This window comes from Capricornis sumatraensis, chromosome 15 (assembly GCF_032405125.1).
Source record: "Capricornis sumatraensis isolate serow.1 chromosome 15, serow.2, whole genome shotgun sequence".
In the NCBI taxonomy this organism is placed as follows: Eukaryota; Metazoa; Chordata; class Mammalia; order Artiodactyla; family Bovidae; genus Capricornis; species Capricornis sumatraensis.
The window spans coordinates 70,054,535-70,072,675 of record NC_091083.1 but is presented as its reverse complement, the minus strand read 5'-3'; the positions used below and the strand labels follow the sequence as shown (position 1 = coordinate 70,072,675).

The following is an 18,141-nucleotide window of genomic DNA, read 5'->3' as shown; positions in this document are numbered from 1 at the left end:
GCCCCGCCTCCCAAAGGCTCCCACCTCCTTTCCCCTCACCTAGAAGACTGGCCTTTAAGGAAGGGTTTTAAGCCCAATGACTATTCTAGAAGCAAATAAGCCCTAGCTGAAAGGGTTCTGCCCTACCCCAGGGCCTTTGTACTTACTGTTCTCGCTGCCTGGGAGGGGATTTAATAGAAAGCAGCAGAGCTGGGATGGGGTTGGGGGCACCCAGTGCCTATGTGGAGTTCTGTGATCACTGCTGCGGTGTCTGGGGGACACGAGGAGACCAGCTGATGAGTCTCGGGGCTCCTGCTCCCAGAGCCCCACCATCAGCCAGCCTGTCCACCCCTCCCTCTCATCTGCCTGCCCGAGACCATCAGCGCCTTTGTTTTGAGCACTATTTCCACTACTGTGCGCTCTGGCCGCTGGGCCTCCATTAGGGACCCTTTCCTGGGGCCGAAGACAGGCGGCAAACAGCTCCCCAGCGAGCCAGCTGTAATTGCTGCCGCCTCTAAGGTCGGAAATGATTTTTTTAAAACCTCACAAAGCGAAACAGACACCCTACTGCCTGCTCTCTCCCTCCCCGCCCTCAGCCGGGAACCAAGCCTGAGGTTTCTGAGAAATGGGGGGTGCAGTTAAGATTCCCCTTAGCCCAAGAGATGCCCTTAACATGCCAGGATCAGGGAAACAAAGTTTGGGGCTCTGATCCCTCGCTTTGAACTCGGTGTGAGACCCCGGACATCTCTCTAAGCTGTCCCACCCCCACACCCCCCCCACCGTTTCCTCCGTCTGGGGTGCCTGCCGGGGTGACCGTGACGGGGCTCTGACAGGAGGTTATGGGCCTCTCCGTGAAGCAGAGAGAACCGCAAGGCAGGAGGGGAAGGAAGAAAGCCTGCCAAAGGGAGAAGATCACTCGGGAAAAGGTTCTGAGGAGGAAGGAGCTCGTGTGTTCAAGAAAGGAAGCCAGCATACTTCTACACACACATGTACACACACACCAGACACCCGGCTCCCATCTCCTTTCAAGCCCATATTCCCAACAACTGGTGGGCACTTAAGAACCAGCCCCCGCATCCTATGAGCCCAGAAACTCAGCCCCTCTCGCCATAAACAGTCTCTCCTCCTCCATCAGCCCCTCCAGCCTCCACGGCCTATTTAAGGCCCCCACTTCAACCTGCAGGGCCAGCGACGCCCTGTGCCTTCACCACTCAGAGATCCTCCAGGCCTGCCCCTGCCCTGGGAATCAAAACCAACCCTCCCCAGCCTAGTCTCAGCACCTCCAGCCACAGCCTGCTTTTCCGGATATGCCCGCAGGCCCCTCCAAATGAAGCCCCTGCCAGACCCAGACAGTTGGGCAGGGCTCCCTGCCGGCCACCAGAGCCTCCTCTCAGCCCCGACGGTCCCTGGACGCAGGCAGAGAAGGCGCCCACGGCCCCCAGGAGGTCTTCCCTGACTGCACCAGGATACAGCAACTACTCTCACTGGGAACCCCCCACCCCGAGACCTCCCTCCTCTGTGGCACACCTGCCCTGTTTCTGGGGCTCTCACCTCTGGTTGAATGTCCTCTATTATGGGTCCCTAAACTCACCCCCACGGACACTCACCAAGGACCTGCCGGGGAAAGGGAGTGAAGCTTCTTCCGAGGCCACCTCAGGTCACAACACAGAACAGTCCCCGGGGGTAGGAGAAGGACTCCAGAGCCTGGCTCTGCATCACGCCAGCCCTGCGTCCTGGGGCCAGCCTGGAACCTCAGTCACCCCCCACCCCCCGCCCCGTGACAGGAAAGCTGCTTCCCCCGAGGACCACAAGTGGGCTTTGGGGGCCCTCAACAAGCCCCCTGACACTGGACCACACAATGAGGCATTTTTCTGAGGAAACAACCCAGTTTTCATCAACCAGTCCAATTCTCAAGAGGATCGTGACCTCCAAAAAAATTAGGGACCATTAGTCTAGACAAGGCCCAGTGCCCCAGTGGCTTCCCCGTGTGGCCATTCACTCGTTTATTCATTTTCGTTCATTCAACTGGCATTTCCTGGGTGCCTGCTCTGTGTGGGTGTCATTGTGATACACAGAATCCATGCACGTGTAAGCCTCAGATGTCACCTGAAGAGAGGAGTGTGTGTGTGTGTGTGTGTGTGTGTGTGTATGTGTACAGAGAGACAGAGGGAAACGGCAGACTGAGGTGGGAGAGATGAGAAGAGGGAGGAAGCAGATGGAGCAGACACAGGGAAAGGGACAAAGAAAGATGGAGAGTGGTCGAAAGACGGAGATAGAGATTGAGAGAGACAAACCCATAGAAAGAGATTCGGAGGAAGAGGAGGTGGGCATGTGGCACCGATGGGCACTGTCAGCCCCCTAATTGATAGCTCTGAGCGAGGGCCCCCTCCTGGCTCTAACCTTCCAGATGCTCCCAGAGCCTCCACACCTCACGTCCCAAGGGCACCTGCCTGGAGGGGGCTGGGGAGGCCGGACCTGATGCAAAGGCAGAGGGTACCTGCCTGGCCCCTTAGGCCAGTCTGATAAAGGACCATCCAAGCCCCTTCCTCCCCACTGCCACAGCTCCTCCAGCCACACGTGAGCAAATACTCGAGCATTCACTCCAGACTCAGGCTCAGACAAAAACAGTAGCCCCCATTAAATCCAGGCAGGCATGACCCTACTCCCACCGCTCCCCACCGATGATGCCAGACTTGGATCCAGAACCCTAGACTCTCAGCCCTGGGCTCTTTCAGCCAGACTGGGCCTTCTCAGCCTTTTGGCATCATGGACCTTGAGAGAATCCCATGAATCCAGGGCACGCGGTGGAACAAAACACCGGCCCACAAGCCCAGCTGGTTTGGCAACCAGCAGAGGACAGATTGAGTGGGTTAAGAGCTGCAAGCTGGGCTCAGGCTTGGCTCAGCCATCTAACATCTGCATGTCCTCAGGCAAGTCGCATCACCGCCCACCCCCGCAAGCCTCAGTGTCCTGTCTGTAAAATGGGAATGCCCTCTGCACAGAACAGGCGAGGACTGGATGAGAGGAGGTGGGGAAGGGGCAGGCACAGAGAAAATCCCCTGTGAGCCCTGGCTGGTGTTTTGGTTCAGAGCCTGGAAGGCCGCTGAGAGCTAAGTGCCAGGTGCCAGTTGGAATGCCAGGCCACCATCGGCTCCATCCTCACCTGTTGACGGGAGGACAAAGGACAGCACTGGGAGGATACAGATGGAGGTGTTCCAGATGCTTAGAGCTTCGGAGAACTCGGCACTGTTCAGGTGGGAAAATGAGGCCCAGAGAGGGGCAAGGACCTGCCAAGCCACCCAGAAGCTCGAGCAGGGGGAGAGTGGATAAAAACCCAGGTTTGACTCCCTGCCCCAATTCTGGCATTTTAAGTGGGAGCAGAACTGATCAAGGAATCTCTACCCCAACCTCTTAACACTGGGAGGAGTGAAGGCCCCCACCCCCACCGTGTCCCCAGTGTGGGACCAGGCCTCCTTAGTGTTGCGAGCTTTGCCCAACTCAGCCCTTGTCCCAGCCCCATCACTAAACTGCTCACACCCACTGTCTTCTGCCCACTTCACCCGTCTCTGCTCATTTGGGAAAGAAGGCAGACTTCTCCTCTGTGATACCCCCAGCTAATAACTGGTCCAGCTTGCATACCTCCTGTGATGGGGAGCTCACTCTTAGCAACTTCACTGCCCCAGGAGGGAGTGCCCTTCTCCAGGCTGAACATCATTCCTGCTCCTTAACTCATCACAATTTACTCTTACATATATTTTACAAGTTTAGTTGTCTGAGCAAGAGCCCTGTCTGTCTTCTTCACTGGTATGTCCCCAGTGGCTAAAAGAGCCTGCTCCATGGTAGGTTCTCAACTATTGAGATATTTGTTGAATGAAGGAAGGAATGAATGAATGATCTTGCAGCCCCTGTTAGGCCAGCAGTTCCCAGTGTGAGGAATAGGAGTATGAGGTGGGAGGGGGTGGCCTGCAGGCCAGCACCTCCCAAGTATGGTGACCCACACACATGAATTCGTCTGTGTACCACTTGTACCATTACGTCCATCCTGCTTTTCTATAAACGAACTCACTATGTTTTAATATCCCTGTTAGGCTCATTCTAAGCAATCATATCTGTGAAATCGCAGTTTTGATGTGCTGGTTATATTTTTCCAATCCACATTAAAATAAATGCATAACTATTAAAATGTAAGAGGTTTGTCTGTGTTCTGCCTAAAACCATCTCTCAGGTAGGACCCAAGCTTGCCGAGAGGGGTCTTCTTGAAGAAGGGGATGGTGGAGCTGAGCCCTCCGCTGGCTTCAAGGAGGGGGAGAGGACACAGCAGTGAACGGGGGGACCTGGAGCAGCAGCAGCCCCTCTGCCCACCCCCCCCCTTCTTCACAGCAGCAGGTACCAGAGCGATTCTGGGGTCATCAGCTGGTAAAGGAGTGGATTTATCCCCCTAGCAAGACCATGGCCCCCTTTTCCATTGGAAGAATCCCACTGGGGGCTGGGAGAAGAGGCTACATCCTGGGACCCCATTACCCTCAGGGTTGAAGCATCTCACATGCACCCCAAGGGGCTGGGCCTAGGGGTCTACCCACTGCAAGAGGGAATCAGCCTTACTCACCCCAGATGCCCATGTCGTGGTCAGTAAGTATAAGGAGGGGGTTTGGGTTTTGTGATTTTTCTACTAATAACATGGATTTCTTATGAAATTAAAATTATGTGAATGTTTAAAATGACACTGACTTGGCATGAACAGAAGTTTAAATTCAGACCTTAGACTTCTACCTTATCCTCCTTGCCACCCACTCCGTCACTCCCTACCATCTCCCTGGGCTGGGCATTGTGGTGGGCACCAGGACATGAGGGACTCTGACCTGCTCCCACCGTGGAGCCCTGGTCATTACAGTGGGGGTGGTGAGTGCCCAGATGCCAGTCCCCATGTGCCCAGCTGGCCCAAACTCCCTTGGGGCTGAGACACCCTTCCCATAACGCCCTCAACAGCTGGTTCAATCCCTAAAGTCCAAGGTCATAGCCAAGCATCAGGAGGTAGGCTTGCTTCACGTCCCCTTTCCCTTCTTTCTGACACCTACCTCTCCCAAGGGCGCCGATGTCACTGTTCACACCACGTGTCCCCTCTCCATCTGATTTTCTCAGCCTATAACAGAAGCTAGAAAGTCACCAAGGCAGGTTCTGGTCTGGGGGTGGCCAGGTTCACTGCTCCACAGCTCGGGTGTGGAATGTAGAGGTCATCATCACGGGGCCAAGGGCCTCTCCCTCCTCTCTGGGACACAAGAGCATTGCAAACATGGGCCCCATCTGGGCTCCAATACTTGCTAGGTGAGTGACCGTGGGCAAGCCCTTTTAACCTCATAGAATCTCAGGTTCCTCATGAATACAATCAGGCCAGGGGAAGTCCCCTCCCCTTAGGATTCTTATGAGGATCAAATGAGACAATGCCGTTTAAAACCCTAACATGACAATATATGTTTGCTTCCATATAATTCTCACTCTCTCTTTTTTAAAAATATTTATTTATTTGGCTGTGCCAGGTCTGAGTTGTGGCATGCGAACCCTTGGTTGTAGCATGCGAACCCTTGACTGTGGCATACAAACTCTTGGTTGCAGCATGTGGGATCTAGTTCCCTGACCAGGGACTGAACTCAGGCCCTCTGCACTGGGAGCTCAGAATCTTAACCTCTGGACCACCAGGGAAGTCCTCTCACTCTCCTTGTGCACAGAGGCGGGTCAGGTGATCCCCAAAGCCAAGCACTAACCTCCCAGGCAATCTGGGCGCACACTCTCTTACCCAAGGCCTTGGTTTTCCCCTTTGTGAAATGGGTAGAAGATGGTCCCAAAGGCCCTGCTGGCTTGGCCTGAGCCTCAGTGATTCATTTATTCCACATGCTCCATCTCCTGCCCTGGTGATTGGCAAGGATCACTCTCCCTGCACCCCAGACCCTGCCCACTTACTTGTCACCAAGAGACTTCCCCCAACACGCCTGCTGTCACGGTGGCAGTGAGTTGAATTCCCAGTCCTGCTGGCCGCCTGCGGCTTCCCTTGCTTGGGGAAAAGGCTGAGGGAGCCGCTGATAGGCAAAGTGTCAAAAGCAATTGGTGTGAAGGACTTGGGGAAAACTGCTTGCGAGGGCCAATGCCCCACAGGAGGCCGGGAAACCCTCAGCCCAGGGCGAGTGTTTACGGGCGTAATTGATAGAATAATCACCAACACCCGAGACAACGGTGAACACATTTTTAACATCATAACCTTCGGAAGACAGCACTCAATTTTCTCCATCTCCCAACCACCAAACTAGCCAGCTTATTGATGGGGAGATACCAACAGTTCGGGAAGGAATGCAAGAAAGCCAGGGTCATTTTTCAGTGCATGGGCTGTTTGCCAAATGGCCTGGCAGCCCCCACCCCCTCCCGCAGCATCCTGCTGCACCCTCCTGGCAACAGAGAAAACCTCAGGACAGGGAATCACTCAATGGACAAAGGCCCGGCCAAGCCAGGATCCTTGTCTGCATTGGGGTGTATTAATAATTGAAGGTGCTGGCCTAGGGGTGTGTGTGTGTGTGTGTGTGTGTGTGTTTGTGTGTGGCAGGGCGAGGGCAGGAGGATGGACGTTTGCTGCAGTGAAGGGCTTTCTGGGGCTCCTCTGAGGGTCCACATGCCCCTTCCAGTCGGGACCTCTTCCTCGCTGGCAATCCAGCAGCCCCCCGCACCAGGCAATTTCCCATCCGTACAAGTCTCATCAGGTTGGGTGAATACTTAAGGCAGTGACTCCAAGACTCTGGGCCTGGGGAGCTTATTAAAATGCAGATTCCAGGGTCCTCCCAACAATCATTTTGGCCAATGGATCTGCATTGTAACAAACTCCCTGGGTGCTAGCAATGCAGGAGATCCACAAAGATCCTCATTAAAGATCCTGCCTCCTGGGGACTTCTCTGGTGGTCCAGCGGTTAGGACTCTGTGCTTTCCCTGTAGGGGACATAGGTTTGATCCCTGGTCAGAGAACTAAGATCCTGTGTGTGGTGTGGCCAAAAAAATTAAAAAGATCCTGCTTTCCAGACCCCTACTGTGAATAAAATCTAGGAAGAGTCCTGGAGAAGAAGTCTAATCCAGCTTCCTGCTTCTAACTTGCACATGGCCTCAGCAAGATCTCATCACCTTTCTGAGCTGCTAGCTCCTCTTGGTGGAACCCACTGCTTTCCCAGTTGTCCGGGGAGCTGGAAGGGAGTCCCTGGGGTAGGGATGAGCAGGGGAAGGAGTTCCATCACACGACTGGCCAAGCCTGCCTCACAGCTGTGCTGGAGGAGGCAGGTCTGGAACTGCCAGACACACTTTCATTGTAGGCTGGCCTTCCCAGCTCTCTGTACAGACTCAGTGACCTTGAGCAAGTCACTGGCCCTCTCTAACCTTTGTTTCCTCCTATGTTGGATGTCAGCCTTAGTGAGTAAACACTGGTCAGGGGTTTGGAAGCACCTACCACACAGTAGGAAGTTCATAAATGTCAGCTCCCTTTCCTCCCACCTGCACTGTGTTCAGGGCAATGAGCTAACCCTATCTGATCAGAAAAAATCAAATTAGCTGCCATTCATTGAATACCTACTCAGCATAGATACTGACAATCACCTTCCTTGCCTCCTGTTTCCTGATGTCTCCCTAAAAGACAGGTACCACCCCCTCCCCATCACTCATCATGCCTTTAAAAACTCCTCTGCGAAGTGGGCTGAGTGGAGGCAGCCAGGAGGTGGGAAGTGAGACCGATGTCCTTGCGGACCCATCTGACTATGGGCTTTCCCTGTGACAAGCCCCGGGACGAGCAGGTGGAAGGCATTAGCCTGGTGGCTGGGCTGGGCTGGGCTGGAACTGAGCTGGAGAGCAGCCACCAAGCGGTTGGGGTCAGTGGACTCCTCCCCAGGAGCCCCCTCTTCCAGCCTCCCACCCCCACCCGAGGCACAGAGACACCTCCCTAAGCCAGCCACATTTCCTGAATCAGCTGAGGACACGCAGAGCCCAGGAATAATGGAACAATCAGGCTCCAATCTGCTAAACAGCAATTTCTGGGCTTTTTCAGCACACACAGCTTTTATCAAATTGGTATTCTCCTCCTGAACACAAACGGCTTATTAGACATGACCCACTTATCCGCCGCGTCTCACTATCATTAATAACAGTTTCTTTTTGTGATTAAGTGAGTGGCTCCGAGCCCTTCCTGTGGTGTTAGGCGTCTGGCCCGGCAGAGGGGCAACGGTGGGGGATCCTTGGCATCAACCACTTGGTGACTTTGAACCTGGTAGTGTTGGGAGCCAGCAGTCTGGACCCTGCAGAGCGGTCCAGCCTCCTCGCTTCTTGAGGGACAGAAAGAGCCCTAGAGGGGTGACTCACTTGCCCAGAACTGCGGGGTGGGTCAGCAAGAGAAGCCAGGCTCCCCTGCAGCCAGTGCTGTGTCCTTCCTACCCAACCCCTCCTCTGGGCCCTTGCTGGACCTCCCCAGGGTGCAGTGGGGGCACTACAGCCAGGGGGGCAGAGCTGTGCCCTAAGCACGCCTGGCACCAGGGGGCAGGCAGAGACTGCCACACAGAGGAGAACCCTGCTTGCCGATGAGGGGGCCACCTCGGGGCCTCAGGAATGACAGAGTGGCACCCACAGCCCAGGGATGGGATGATGGTAAATCTCAGAGCCCCACTCCTTGTATGTCTCGGGACCAAAAATTCAGGAAAGCCCTTCCTTGGAACATTCTCCTAGTGTGAGTTCCAACCGTGCCAAGGATCTGAGCGGAGCCAGGAGGGGAGCGGGAGGAGGAATCCCTAGTTTCCCTTGAATGGGAGGGAGCCTGACAGGGAGATGAATGTCCTGGAAAAAGCGCTGTCTTTGCCCGACAGACTCTGGGGCCAGTCTCGGTGCAACCACTCACTCACTGTGTGACCTTGGGCGAGTCCCTTTACCTCTGAGCCTTGGTTTTCCCATCTGTATACTAAAGATCAAAATAACCCTTCCCCTATTTTAGCACTGCTCCAGCCAGGTCGGTAGAAATTAGATGAGGGATAAGAACGGTGCGCAAATGGTACACAGAGCGGTTACTATTTAACCTGGTCAGGAAGAAGGGTGTAGGGAGTCATAGTTCCTCAAAAGCAGAGACCCTGAGAAGGGCTTACTCTCCCAAGCAATTCCAACTCACACGTCACGCCCCAGTAAAGCCTTCTCTGATCTCTTACCACCACAGCCCTTACTCTTTTCCATCAGAAGAAATCACCCAGTTCTCTGCCCTTTGTGCAAACCTGTCCGCAGTCCTGGGCATACATTGCCCAGCATGGGTGCTGCAGCCTCCCCTGCCAGCTTGGAAACCCTTGTAGGGAAGAGATGGATGGATGAGGCGTCTCCATTTTCATCTGTGCCCTGGTCCTCATACAGGAAGGAGTCCACCTCACGGAGGCAGGGGGAGCCCCTGCCGCTGCCGGCCTCAGACAATCCAACTCTGCCGCCAACTTGGGCTCCTCTGGGGCTGGAAGGAGCTTCTGACACTCTGGCAGCCAGTGCTGGGAATGCTCACTTGCTCCCCAGCTCCCAGGGTGGCTGAGTTGAGAGGTCCCATCTTTCAGTCCTCCGGGGTTAAAGATGAGGATGAGAGGGGACCCTACAGAAGGATGGCAGGGGGCTTCCTGCCCACCCCTAGAGGCAGACAAAAGCTCCAGGCTTCCCTCTTTCCCTTCCACGCCTCCGCCTGGAAGCAGCAATGCCAACTATTCCAGCGTTTTCAAGGGGCTCCCACCAAGCCAAGATGCCACCCACCTGATGGGGTGGCTGCAGCCCAGGCTACCAGTTCTCAAGAAGCGGGGTTCGTCTGTCCCCCAAGACCTTTCCCAATGGGGCAGGTGGAGAGGGAAGGGACAAGGACAGCTACAGGGTTAAACCCACAAAAGGGGAAAGGCAGATGGGCAGAGATGTGTGGGTGAGAAAAGTGTGTTCACAAGTGTGTGTATTTTGCCACTGTGTCTGCAGGAAGGCGGGCAGGCAAGAGTTGTGCTCTGGGGTGCCAGCTGGCAGGGTGTGAGCCCTCCGGCCGCGCCTGCTGTGTGTGTAGTGGGCACAGAAGTGAGGGCGATCCGAGGTGTCTGGAGATGTATGAGGGCAGGAGTTGTGTGAGAAAGCAGCGAGTGTGGCTGTGTGTCCGTGGCTGGTCGTGAAGGTGTATGTATCCGCGCGAGTGTAGAGGGTGGGAAAGGAGCCCTCCGCGAGAGTGGCATGGGGGTGCCACCCGGGGTGCACCCTCGTCCGCAGGAGTGGCCAGCAAGCCAGGGCCGGTCCGCAGACCCGGCAGGGGGCGCCCCCCCTCGGACTCCCGCCACCGGCGCCGCGGGCTCGAGTCCGGGGACGGCCAAGTCGGAGCCGCGCTGCCCAGGGTGGGGTTTGGCGGGGAAGTCCGCGGGGGCGGCGACCCAACTCACCGTGGCCGGAGATGTGATTGTCCCAGGGCGCGTGGCCGGCGGGCCGCGTGGCGCCGCCGAGTTGCAGGAAAAGTGCCAGGTAGTGGAGGGCGCCCAGCGCCACGGCGAGCGGGGCCCCCATGGTGCGCGCTCGGGCCGGAGGGGGCGCCGCCGCCTCACATCGGGACTCAGAAGACCGCAGACCTCGCGCCCTCCGGCCCCTGCCCGGTGCGGCCTGGCTGCCCGGCTGCGGCTGCTGCCCCTTCGCCCGCAGAACCCGGTCGGGCCCCGGTTCCGGCCCCCGCCCGGCTCCGGCCCAGCCCCGGCTGCGGGAAGCGAGCGCACGCCCAGCCGGCCGCCTCCGACTGCGGGACTCTTCCCTTCCGCGGAAGGCCACTCCGCTCGGCGCCGCTGCCGCCGCACCCCCTCCCTCCCGCTCTCCCCCCGCCCGCCCAGAGGAGGAGGCGGCGGCGGCGGAGGGATCTGCCGCTTGATTTATCATCAAAGTTTTGCCCAGGCTGGGATTTTTAAAGCGGTACCCGCAACTTCTCCCGGCCCGAGAGCGCAAGTCGGGGCGAGATGGGGTGGAGGAAGCCACCCTAGGGACCGGATTCCTGCCAAGCATAACACTACTGGTTTCAGGAACTGAAATGCTCTCCAGTGGGATAAAGAGGAAAACCAATCGACCAGACCCAGCGCGCTCAAAAGGGACTCCTCAACTTTGCTAGCTGGGCGGTGCCGAGGTCAGGGAGGCAGGTGGGGGTGGGTGGGTGGTTGGAGGTGAGGGGGAGGTGGGAAGAAAACCTGGGCTGAGGCACTGGAGACCTGGTTAGACCTGCCTGCCGCAGGCTGTGTGATCGTGTCCGAGTGTCTACCCCAGTCTGAGCTTCAAGGTCTTCATCTGAGAAGTGGGAATAAATAGTTGCCTTCAGGGATCCTGGTGAGGATTACAAAATCGTGTGTGTAAAGCGCTAAGCATAAATGCCGCCCTCGTGGTAGAAGCTCAATAGTTATTACTGATGTTGTCCCCCTCTCTGGGACTCAGTTTTCATGTCCGTGTAGTGGGTGTAAGTAAGGCAGGCTGTTGCTGTGTCTCCTTCTAGCTTAGAGAGGCTGAGCCTTGTGCAGTGGACTGGATCGCCCCCTTCTGGACTGCAGGGCTCCCTCCCTTGGACAGAGGGGCCTAGAGGTGGTGGTGAACGAAGCCACTTTCATTTCCAGGAGCAGGAATCCCAGGAGATCCTCCGATTCCTCCTCTGACTGTTTTACTGGGGCTGTTGAGACATAAGGCGGACCTGTGGCTTCATTTAAAAGAAAACTAAGCACGTTAAATCAGAGACGGAGCTTCTCCGAGGACCTCAGCGAGTCTGGGGCTAAGTTCCTGCCTCCTGGGCAGGATCTCTCCTACTTTCATCCCTTGTGCTTCATCAGGCATCGTTCCGGGCACAGCCCTACCCGCCGCGGTTTCAGCACCTCGAAGGAGGACAGCGTCCACCCCGACACCCATCTTTTCAACCTCACCCACCGCACTTCTCGGACTCTTAGATGGGAGGGTTCAGCACCATGGACAGACCTTCTGATTGCCTCCCTCGCCCCCACCGAATGAGAGTCAGAGCCAGAGAAGGCCCACAGCCCTCTCCAGAACACACACAGGAGGATCCAGCATTGTGGACATCACCCCAACTTTGAGAATAAGGTTAGAGCCCGAGGGACAGCTTTCCTCCTCGCCTCCGTCTTTAATTTGTTCTCTCATACCCCTTTCCAATAATATGGCGGACAACACACCCGTTGGGGCCTGTGTTCTCCAGCAACAATACAGTTTATTCGAAACCATGGACAGCACCCTGAAGGGTCGCGCAATTACGAATACTGCTTCTACACAACTGACAGCTTTCACAGGACCGGTGTCGCGGCGCTGCCTTCAGCACCGCGGACAAACGCCGTCGTCATCTAGCTCCTTCCCGTCCATATTCTCTGGAGTAAGGGCTTTTTTTTTTTTCTGGCCTGATTAACTTACTTATCATTTCCCTCGCACGCAGAGGTAGTATTTATTTAGGCTATCCTGGAATGGCCTGGCGTCTTGGACCCTATGAAAACGTTTCCTCATTCATTAATTCACTTTACCCTCCCTCCCAGTGAAATGGTTTCCATTGCCCTCGTTATAAAGATGGCGAATCTTTTGTTGTTTGGCTACACTGGGTCTTAGCTGTGGCAGACAGGACCGTTGATCTTCATTGCCGTTGTGGCATGTGGAAGCTTTAGTTGCTGGCATGTGGGTCTAGTTCCCTGACCAGAGATCAAATCCTTGCCCTCCTGCATTTGGAGTGTGAAGTCTTAGCCACTGGACCACCAGGGAAGTCCTGAAGCTGAGAATCTTCAAGATCACATAGCAGCTGGTGCTATGACTGAAACCCAGGACTCTTAATCCCAGCCTGAAGCCTCTCCAGGAGAATAGAATGCCAGAAATGGGGCCCAAACCCAGGGTTTTCTCCTCTTAAATTTAAAATTGGAAGGAAGCAGGCAGAGGCAAGGGCACAGGGAGAGAGGGGAGAGAACAAAGGAGAGAAAACAAGAGACGCTACTTTCAGACTGCAGAGGAACGAGGTCAGAGTGGGACAGCGGCCCTGCCCTTATCCACTGACTGACCTGCAGGCACCCTTTCTTCTCATAGTCTGTGCTTAGTCATGTCCGACTCTTCGCAACTCCACGGACAGGCTCCTCTGTCTATGGAGATTCTCTGGGATGGGGTTAGATCTCATAACCCCTGAAGTTCCTTCAAGGACAGATTTCCAGGGATTTAATGAGTTTGAAAAGGCTGTTGCTGTAATGGTTCTGCTCAAAAGCCTCCAATGGCCTTGTCTATTAGAGGAATCTGACATCTCTGGTTTGCATTCAAGGTCTCAGCCTCCCTTCTGCTCCAGGCACCATCCCCCCTCTGCACTGCCTCCCTGCACCCACGCTAGCGTCACCGTGTCCTTACCATTCCCTGTGTCTTCCCTCTACACACATGCCTTCCCCTCTGTCTAGCTGAGTCTTCCATTGGCCAAGGTCCCGTCTGAATCCCTCACAGGAAGACATGCCTGCTGGCTTCTCCCAATCTCTGAGCCTCTGTTGGCCCATTACTGTTTACCCAGTGTTGTGCTACAAGTTTACTTATCCAACTTAATCCTCTGTACTACCAAGACATATAGGGTAGAATAGGGTGATTTTAAGTGTGGAATCTAGTTTTTAATCCTGCCACCCACCCACTAGCTGTGTGACTTTAGACAAGTTACTTAGCCTTTCTGTGCCTGAGCTTCCTTATCTGTAAAATAAAGATAATAATGCCTCCATCACAAGGTTATCATAAGGGTTAAATGACTTGCTACACGGAAAGCAGTTAGAACACTGCCTGAAGAAAGTGAAAGTGGAAGTGAAAGTGTGAGTCGCTCAGTCACGTCAGACTCTATTCAACCCCATGGACTGTAGCTCTCCAGGCTCTTCTGTCCATGGGGTTTTCCAGGCAAGAATACTGGAATGGGTTGCCATTCCCTTCTGCAAGGGATCGTCCCAACCCAGGAATCAAACTTGAGTCTCCTACATTGCAGGCAGATTCTTTACAGTCTGAGCCACCAGGGAAGCTCAGAACACTGCCTGTTATTATTATTCAGTTGCTCAGTCATGTTCAACTCTTTGTCACCCCATGGACTGTAGCCCACCAGGCTTCTCCATCCATGGGACTCTCCAGGCCAGAATAGTGGAGTGGGTTGCCATTTCCTTCTCCAAGAACACTGCCTGGCACAAAGTAAATAGTAACACATAGAAAATACATAGCCATATGCTGCTGCTGCTGCTGCTAAGTCACTTCAGTCACGTTCGACTCTGTGCGACCCCATAGACGGCAGCCCACGAGGCTCCGCCGTCCCTGGGATCCTCGAGGCAAGAACACTGGAGTGGGTTGCCATTTCCTTCTCCAATGCATGAAAGGGAAAAATGAAAGGGAAGTTGCTCAGTCATGTCTGACTCTTCGCGACCCCATGGACTGCAGCCTACCAGGCTCCTCCGCCCATGGGATTTTCCAGGCAAGAGTACTGGAGTGGGTTGCCATTGCCTTCTCCAACATAGCCATATACATGCTGGCTATTATTATTATTTAAACATAAGTAAACAGGTGTTCAGAGAGGTTAAATATCTTCTCCAATGTCTCACAAGACAATTGCAGAGTGTGGTATTTTGATTCCAGAGCTGATGCTCCTGGCATAATACCTAAGCACATCTAGTTCAATCCACCCAGCTTAGGAAGCTAAAACCCAGAGATGATGAATGAATTCCTCAGAGTCACACAGCCAACCATGGCAGAGCTAGATCCTCAGCCCCCTTCTGTCTGTCAGCTCAGGGCTCTCCCACAATACCATGCTGTCCGGCTGCATTTTCTGCAGCACCTAAACTGTACTATTCAGTTTATAAATCACATTCGCACCCATGCTCTCATATAATTTATGCAACAACCCCTGAGGCCACTATTATTACCTTCCTTCTCATTAAAAAATACCTATCTACTCATTTGGCTGCATTAGGTCTCCGCGGCACATGGAGTCTTTGTCGCATCGAGTAGGCTCTTTCTTTTCAGCGCAGGGACTGTCTCGTGGCACTCAGGCTCCGAAGTGCAGGCTCAGTAGCTGTGGCATGTGGGCTTAGTTGCTCCCCACCATGTGGGATCTTAGTTCCCCCACCAGAGATTGAACCCAAATTCCCTGCACCACAAGATGGATTCTTAACCACTGGACCACCAGGGAAATCCCTACCTTCCTTCTTTTACAGATAAGGAAACTGAAGCTCAGAGAGTTAAAATAACCTGTTCAACGTTGCATGGGGAGGCGGGGCAAAGGCTGAATGTGAAAGGATGAATCCTCAGCCCCCTATTCCTCCTCTGTGAGATTTTGCCTCTTTTCTGCTTTGCGATCCAAGTGCAGACTGCAGACACTGTGGAAGCTAAAAGCCTACAGGAGGCCCAAGGTAAACGAAAACTGTTCCAGGAAACAGTCTCTAGGAATTTGCTAGGGCGGGCGGCTGTTGTCCCTCGTCTCACTCTGGGAATGCTCCAGGAGACAGTAAGCTTCCCATCCCTGGAGACAATTAAACAAGCATCTAGTGGTCACGTGGATGCCAGAAGGCAAATATCACAGCTATTTCCACCACCCAAATGAGGCTCAGAAGGTGAATATCATGTTAGGTATTTCAGTCAGGAAAGGCACTCTTTTTAAAGTTTGCCCCAAGCAGTGGAACTTGCACTGTCCCCTCCCCCTGATGCAAGCCCACTGGAGAGTCCCCGGCCTCCCCTTAACTCAAGGAGGCCGCCCTCCCCTTCCTCCTTGAGAGGTGTCACTTGAGCACCACGGCTCTGTCAGTGGTAACAGCCGTAAGATTTGTCCTTTTAATCCAGAATCAATAACAAATTTCATTTAAAAATAAATTAAACCAGGCATTGGAAATCATTCACTGTGTGGGACAGGGCCCTCTATAGTGCCGTCTAAATGGCTTCCTTCTGCTCATCTATCAATGCCAAGAGGGGGGAAATACCTAAGCCGCCTGATTCATGGAGAAACTACTTGAATGTATCAGTTCCTAACAATGAGCAATTGAGCCCTGAGTTGCACCTTTTAACACACCAATAACATGTGGAGCACGGCTTCATGAGAGCTTATCAGAGACCCCACGGTCACTGGCTTGGAGGGAGCCCGTTTATAAGGGGGAACAATGGCTTCAGTATGTAGCCACCTAATTTCCAGAATGCATTACTGAGCTCAGAGGAGCAATGGAATTCTATTAAACTCTTATCTGCCATGGGAGGGTATGAAACCGGAGGGAAAATCCAGACTCGGCAAAGACTTGACCGGAAAGGACTGGAACTGACCCTAGGAGGTGGGTGAGCAAACCCAGAGGGGAAGGGGGGCAGGCGGGGCCCTGGATGGGTAAAAATATGTGCATTAATAGAGCTCTGGTTTCCAGCGATTACGTTTACATCAGCGAATAAAACTTGGCAATAAAACATCGGAGCTGCGTCTCAGACAGCATTTCCTTTTACAGTCTGGTGTATTTCATTCATTATAACAGGAGGCAAGGAGCTTGAGGTGTCCCCACTTCTCCCCCTTTAATTAAATTTTTAAATTACTGCCCAAGATTTGGATAAAGGAAAAGACTTATAGCTTTGCAAATCTCCATCCCATCCGATTGCAGCTCCCATCCCATCACAGTGGTGGCCCTGACTGTACCAGAATCCAATATTATTAAAGTGAAATACCGTGGGCATTGCCTGCCTGGGCTCTGGTTTGTAAAAGGAGATGCAAATTTGGGAGAGAAAATGGCTCAAGCTCAGAAAAGAGTCCTGGGTTCTGAGACTGGTTTTTGCCATCACCTCACTGTGTGATCTTGGTCAACTTCCCCTCTCTGAGCTTGACAAGTTCCCTTTTCCCTGCCTGACACATCCATCTGGAGGCTTTTAGAATTGATTAGGGGCTGGGGGTATCCCCCCCACCCAGTGCACACTGGGATGTCTTAGGGAGCTTTAAAAAAATAATAATATTCAGTGCACACATGCTAAGTCACTTCAGTCATGTCCAACTCTTTGCCATCCTATGGATTATAGCCTGCCAGGCTCCTCTGTCCATGGGATTCTCCAGGCAATACTGGAGTGGGTTGTCATTTCCTCCTCCAGGGGATCTTCCCAACCCAGGGATCAAACCTGTGTCTCTTAAGTCTCCTGCATTGGTAGGTGCGTTCTGTACCACTAGCACCACCTGGGAAGCCATAACAATGTTTAGATCACAGCCCCAAGATTCTGACCCAAATGGTTTGGGTGAGGCTAGTCCTGGGTATCCATTTTTTTCAAAATTCCCCAGGTGATACCGGTGTACAGCTGGGGTTGACCACAACTGGCCTAGACACAAAATTATGTAATATTAATTGATTTTAGACTGTCTGGGGAGACTGGTTGTGCCTGCACTGGACCAGGTCCCACTCCTGGGGCAACCCTCCTAGTCTGGCTGGGGGAGATTTCTGGGGATCTGCCGACTCACCAAGCCCCAAGTGTAGCTCGTGCAGGGATCCAGTGGGCCACAGAGAGGACCCCAACAGGATGGGAGGACCGGGGCTCCTCCTCCTCCAGTCTTTGACCCCAGTCAGCCTCTTGGGGTGAGGGGGCTACCTGCCCCAGCTCTTATCTGCAGGGTAGTGCTGGGCACTGACTTGTGACCTCCTCCTCCCACGTCTGGGACACTCCTCTCCTCTGATGACTGATTTATCTGTTCCCCAACAAGCTGGCCTCTGCAGTCAGGCCATGTCCCACTCACATGAGCCTCCAGATTCTGAAACTTCTCAAAGACAGCTGGCCATCTTTGAGGCAGACCCAGGTCCTCCTATCAGCATAAATTCTGAGCCTTCATCTTCATTCTGCCTCCCTCAGAACTCGTGGGCCACGTAGGAAGCCCCTAGCTAGGATGAGACCAGGGGCAAGAGGAGATCAACTGGCCTGGCCCCTGTCTTTTCTAGGCTGAGTAAGCCCATGAAGACCCTTGGGACCACTCTGAGCTTTTCCTTCTAGATGGTAGCCTAGGTGGACCATATGGAGTGAAGATATGATCTGACACTCAGAATTTAAAATAGTTCCATTTTTTTTAACAGAAAAGGCTCATCAAGGATCAGGAGGGAGGTTCAAGAGAGAGGGGACCTATGCATACCTAAGGCTGATTCATGTTGATGCATGGCAGAA

At 53.9% G+C, this 18,141-nt stretch overlaps 1 protein-coding gene across 1 annotated transcript in view; it reads right to left on the bottom strand.

Annotated features, from left to right (window-relative positions):
- Positions 1–10,536, bottom strand: part of VSTM2L (V-set and transmembrane domain containing 2 like) — a 38,481-nt gene extending 27,945 nt beyond the window's left edge. The window contains exon 1 of the mRNA XM_068987869.1: positions 10,416–10,536. Coding sequence (XP_068843970.1) covers positions 10,416–10,536 — 121 coding nt within the window. The remainder of the gene's footprint in view (positions 1–10,415) is intronic.
- Positions 10,537–18,141: the final 7,605 nt, after the last annotated feature.